The 6039-nt window shown below is 50.0% G+C and overlaps 1 protein-coding gene across 1 annotated transcript; it reads left to right on the top strand.

Annotated features, from left to right (window-relative positions):
• Positions 1–1252: 1252 nt before the first annotated feature.
• BO87DRAFT_322567 (putative beta-N-acetylglucosaminidase) lies at positions 1253–4553 on the top strand (the record flags this gene model as incomplete). The annotated part of the gene is made up of 4 exons (XM_025619981.1): positions 1253–1302; positions 1632–1750; positions 1863–4375; positions 4440–4553. The coding sequence occupies 4 exons, from the start codon at positions 1253–1255 to the stop codon at positions 4551–4553; spliced, it is 2796 nt and encodes a 931-aa protein (XP_025473779.1).
• Between the last annotated feature and the right edge of the window lie 1486 nt (positions 4554–6039).

The raw sequence follows: 6039 nt of genomic DNA, 5'->3' as shown, positions 1-6039 counted from the left end.
ATGTTGCAGAAGGGGGTGGCATAGGGCGAATCGGCTTGAGTAGATGCTCAAAGAAACTTGCCAAGGAGGACATCCCCGAGGCAGGTGACCGTGGTGTGGCATATCTACTACTAGTTAACTATCATGTTGATGATAACACTGATAAAGAGTTGAAGGGAGGGGGCGGCTAACCTGACGGGGCAGCGTCCCAGTGCTTCCGTTCCATTCAATTGGTTCAAAGACTGTTGGCGGGCGTTGCCGTTGCATTCGGCCATCGCGGCAAACCGGGGAAACAAGCCCTGTGTGTCACAGACCCATGCAACCCTCCAGGTTCCCTACGCTGTGAATAGTTAGTAAGGTATGGTACAAAAATACCCGTTCGAGAGACTACGTACGGTATGTATCAGACTGGAAATAATTTTCATCTGTCACTGTTTCGGTATCGTAATGAGAATGTATCTCTGGTACACCACGTGAGCTGCTTCACACAGATTATCCAGCGGAACATTATTCTTCCAGCACATACCGAAGACCCGGTGCAGGGAGGAAGGATGCCATCCATGTTGATTCGACTATCATTCTATCTACTACTACTAGATGGACAAGAATAGGATGGGCATCATCCATCTATGATCTATCTCCTCCCAAAGGATCTCTCCTAGGCTTTAGAGCTCGGCCTACAAGGCCATATACCCTGACTTCTCTAGACTTAACCTCCATTCCCCTGGAGTTGTTGGCTTCCTTCACACCCGTTATCAGTTCAGTCAAACAGACAGACAGACAGACAGGTAGTAAGTAAGTACTAGCCTGTTAGTCAGGACCTCCTATCCATCCTGGGAAATTGGACTGGACGGAGGCTGGCTCAACCGGCCACTCATCATCTGATTCCCTCTCCGATCCGCCCGGGCTTTATCTGATCCATGAAGCTTGCGAGCTAAAGCAAGAGGTACATACTAGCTTGGTATCAACTGCCGGCGCCGGCGCGCCTGTCTTGTCCGCCCACATTTCTTTGACGTTTGCAACCGACTACCTTATCGACTGGGACTCCCTCGATTCCGTCCGATTCAAGTGGTTGCGTTTCCGTTCCACACCTACAGTGCCTTTTTCCCCTTATCAGTCCTACCACTATCATACTACTGTCCATACTACTATTACTACTCTATTACTTTTGCTGCTGCTACTGCTGCTACCACCTACCCCATCCATCATTCCGAAACAAGATTGCCTTTCTCTGCCATTGCACCCGCAACATTCCTTCCCACGCCGGGCTCTCATGGCCCCCAGAGAGGACATGTTGCCGCCTGGCTGGGAGGATCTAGACAGGTAGGAGTGTACTAGCCTTGGCATTCCCTTTTTCGATCTAATTTCTATTATTCGATCCCTTTCTGTCTCTTCTGTCCATTGATTATTGATACACTCCCCAAGTTACCATTACCTACTCAACCATCTGTTGCACATTACTTTCTGTACTTGTCTGTTTCGTCGGCTCATTCCTGCCCATGCATCCCATCCATGATCTAATCTTTCTCCTTATACCGCCTCCCTCTCCACTTTGATCCCTTCGGAAACCCCCCCAACCTTCCGTCTCATCGTTGCATTTCTTTTTCATCAATCATGGCTGACGGTTAGGCTGTCACATCGTCCCTCGGCAGGCAGATGGGCCAGCTATTTATGATGGGCTTCGACGGAACGTCTGTTAGCCCTCAGATCCGCTCATTGATCAAAGACTACCATCTGGGCTCGGTCCTACTCACTGCCAAGAATCTAAAATGTATCTTCGCACCTCACCCTTTTTATCACTTATCTTCTCCCGATTGATAGTAGCTGCCTTGCAGCCGTGTCTCTTACCTTTCTCTATAACTCAGATGCTGATCCACGTCTAGCTGCCGAGGATGCAACGCGACTGGTCCTGGAACTCCAGACAATTGCCCGGGATGCTGGCCATCCGGTGCCACTACTCATCGCTCTCGATCAAGAGAACGGAGGCGTGAATAGTCTGTATGACGAGATATACATCCGACAGTATCCTAGCGCCATGGGGATCGCCGCTACAGGTTCGAAAACTTTGGCCCACGAAGTCGCAACGGCCACTGCACAGGAGCTTAAGGCTGTCGGGGTCAACTGGATCCTCGGCCCAGTTCTAGACGTACTGACAAACGTACGGACCCAGCCTCTAGGCGTCCGCACCACCGGTGACGATCCGCAAGAGGTGTCGCAATACGGTGTGGAGTTCATGAAGGGCTACCAGAAAGCAGGTTTGGTCACCTGTGGCAAGCATTTTCCGTCATATGGTAACTTGGAATTTCTCGGGTCTCAGACTGATGTCCCAATCATCACGGAGTCACTGGAACAGCTCAGCCTCACCGCGTTGGTGCCTTTCCGCAACGCTATTGTCCACGGGCTGGACTCCATGATGGTTGGGGGCGTTTCAATGTCCTCCGCCGGAGTCAACGTTATGCATGCCTGTCTGAGTGAGCAAGTCGTCGATGATCTGCTACGGAAGGACTTAAAATTCGAAGGCGTTGTCGTTTCGGAGTGTCTGGAAATGGAGGCCCTCACCCACAACATTGGTGTTGGCGGAGGAACGGTGATGGCCAAGAATGCAGGCTGTGATATTATACTCCTCTGCAGGTCGTTCCAGGTGCAGCAAGAGGCTATCAACGGCCTAAAACTCGGTGTGGAGAACGGTATTATCGGGCGGGCACGCATAGAGCAATCTTTACGCAGGGTTCTCAACCTAAAAGCCAAATGCACCTCCTGGGAGCGGGCCCTCAATCCTCCCGGCATCCCTTCGCTTACGCAGATGCAACCGTCTCATACAAGCCTCTCCACCAGGGCATACAATAGCTCTATCTCAGTTGTGCGGGATAAAAAGAACCTCCTTCCCCTTTCCAACATCTTGGATTCAAACGAAGAGCTGCTTTTGCTCACGCCATTGGTGAAGCCGCTGCCTGCTTCAGCCGTATCCCGCTCCGTAAGTGAGCACTCAAATATGTCGCTCGATCCTATATCATGGGACCGGACGGCTTCCGTGCTAAGCGGCGAAAGCGTCTTCAAGGAGCTTGGACGGTCCCTTTCGCGGCAAAGGAGTGGCCGTGTCTTGCACACATCCTACACGGCTAACGGCGTGCGTCCGATCCATGAAAATCTCATTGACCGGGCCAATGCAGTGATCGTTGTCACTGCAGACGCTAACAGAAATTTATACCAGCATGGATTTACTAAACACGTCTCCATGATCTGTAGATCACAATTTACCCCATCTGGTGAAGCTCGCGAGAAGCCTCTCGTTGTTGTCGCTGCCAGTTCTCCATACGACTTCGCCATGGATCCATCTATTGGAACCTATATTTGCACTTACGATTTCACTGAAACCGCGTTGGAGGCCCTGGTCAAAGTACTCTACGGGGAGTTGAACCCCGTTGGCTCATTGCCTGGTTCTATAAGCCGCAGTCAGAAGCTGCACCAAGCAAGACAACACTGGCTGGTAGAAACTTGGAATGAGGAGAGAGATGCACGCTCTCTAGATTCTCTTTTGGATGCGGTCAGAGGAGATTGTGCCCAGGGACAGCGTTCCGAATTATTGGGAGTAACGTCGAGCAGCTTCCTGCTTCGGCGGGAGGAGATTGACGAAGCGCATTTCGTCGTTCGGAACAGCAGCACCCAAGCATTGTACGGCTTTTGTTCTACGTACTTCTTTCGCTCCACGGGGACTGGTGTTATTGGATCTTTGATCGTCCATCCTGCGCGACGAAAGTTGTCGATAGGAAATTCACTCCACAGCCGCGCCATTCGAACACTTCTCCAGCGAAAAGGCGTGAAAAGGTTCCAGCTCGGATCACGACTTCCAGGGATTTATCTTGGCATCCCATCGGCGAACCCAGTAGAGCGTAAAAGGCTGCGGCAATGGTTTGCAAACCTGGGCTGGAACACGGCGCTCTCGCGGCCCGTTTGCAGCGTGGTGCTCCGCAACCTGACCACTTGGACGCCACCCGACGGGCTGGTCTTTGGCCTTCAAAATGCAGACGTGACCTATGACCTCGTCCATGGCTGGGATTACGCGGATTCCATCCTTGACCATATCAAGACGAACTCCAGGCAAGGTGTGATAGACATCTACAGGGTAGCTCTAGGAGGGGCTCCACATTGTGGCATCATTCGGGCTACACGGCCTGGCGATGGGGCTATCCTGGGAAGCGTAGTCATATATACCGGACGGGCGACCTTGGCGGAACATATGCCCGCGTTGAAGTCTACCCAAGTCCCGGCAGGGGGTATCTCATCTCCAGTCATTTCTCCTTCAGTTGGCGAGTACGCCACAGTCATGCAGGGGCTGGTCTTGCTAGGCATCAAGCAGATTCGCAAACAAGGCGCCGAGGCGGTGATCATGGACAGTGTGAGTTACTATACCGTTTGATTGGTGTTCAACAAGATTCATCGTATTAACATGCTGATTCTAGGTTGATATCGATGGTAATTTTGACTGCCTGTCAGGGCTGGGTTTTAGCACTCTGCACAGCTTCGAAGAGGTCAATTGCGATGCAGCGACATGGACCATGGTGCCTGGACCTTGACCGCTTTTCCTCTTGTGAACCTACCGAATTCTCACTTAGTCTCGATACTCATTTGCTTGGTTGCCTGCTGCCATATGTATGATTTCTGGAGGCTTCTCGGCATCGTACATACGATTTCTCGGCATCGTACATACGATATCCACCATATATTGCTTTTTTTTTTATTTTTTTATTTTTTTTTTTTTTTTTTTGTGACATGTGTTCTCTTGCCCTGTTTCGCGAGCTCTTCTGTTGGGAGAGTTCCACGCCTTTCCTCTCTATATCTGTTCTAAGATACCTTCTTAGCTGGTTCCATCGAGCCGATCAGCCGAATGTGACTCCAGGACTGACCACGTAGGTGTAAGCGATGACTGACATTGGAGGGCAATTTGTACTTGGGGGTGAACGCATTGGCCGCAGTCACAAGCAGGTACAGAGGAGACATACTTTGCGCGAAAATGCCGATCGCCGCTTAGATGATTCACGCGATAGCGCCGGTGCGGAAATTAAATTCGGAGTGGAGCGCTGCTGGGCCGGAGGATGTTTGCGAAGCGTTGGCTGATGGATATTGAAAACGTTCAAACGCATCAAGTCCCGAATGCGGTTGCTACAGCCCCTCTTTGGAGATCTAGACTGTCAAGGGAGGAGGTTTAGAATCCACGCAACGAGAATTATTAGTATCTGTAACTGTTAGTCTGTAAAATTGATTGAGCAAGTCAAAGCCGTCACTCATGAAGGAAAACGCCGCGGAACTTCAGGATTTGCGGTATGAACTCCACCTCCGAGATCCTCTTGATGGGTTTTGGGGGATTGTCAAGACCAGTAGAAAGTGATAAAACGAAAAGGGGCGGAGGGCCAACAGAGGCGAAGGTACCGATGAATCCCTGCTGCTGCTTTCGGACGTCGGGGACAAACTGGGTCCGGCCAACAGCAGGAGAAAATCCGTCCTCGTGGATTGGCTGGTTCTCAAGGTACTAGCTCAATCTTACTAAGTAGTTGCCTCCCCAATGCAGTCTTGCACTCTACCAGTATATCTTCTTTCTTGGTCCACCACAGTAGAAGCCTCTATCTACTTTGTAGGTAGAGTTTCTAGTTAGTTAAGTCTGTTCCGGTAAGTTGTCTTCTGTACGGAGTAGTACTTAGTTAGCTTTAAGCCCCACGCGTGGAGAAGGAAAGGCGAGAGGATCGAATCGGCTTGGACTAAACTGCAGTCCCACCCCGCGGGTTGGCGGTCCGTCCGGTTGCGGTGGCCACTTCAATTCAAGTTGGAATGTCCTTTTTCTTTTAATCTTTATTCCTACTTTGTATTCTAGTACTCCGTATCCCCCATTACTATATTTATTGTAGATTCAATTATCCTCGATTCGTACATTCGATCCCGGGGTTTTCGTGTAGATTTTCCGTTTTCACCTACGACCTTCTTTTTTTTTTTTTTTTTTTTTTTTTTTTTTTTTTTTTTTTTTTTTTTTTTTTTTCCACTCAAAGAAAAATAACTAATCAAAATAAT

Source organism: Aspergillus neoniger (assembly GCF_003184625.1).
Source record: "Aspergillus neoniger CBS 115656 unplaced genomic scaffold BO87scaffold_79, whole genome shotgun sequence".
Taxonomy (NCBI): Eukaryota; Fungi; Ascomycota; class Eurotiomycetes; order Eurotiales; family Aspergillaceae; genus Aspergillus; species Aspergillus neoniger.
The sequence above is the reverse complement of the archived record's forward strand: the minus strand, read 5'-3'. Positions and strand labels throughout refer to the sequence as shown.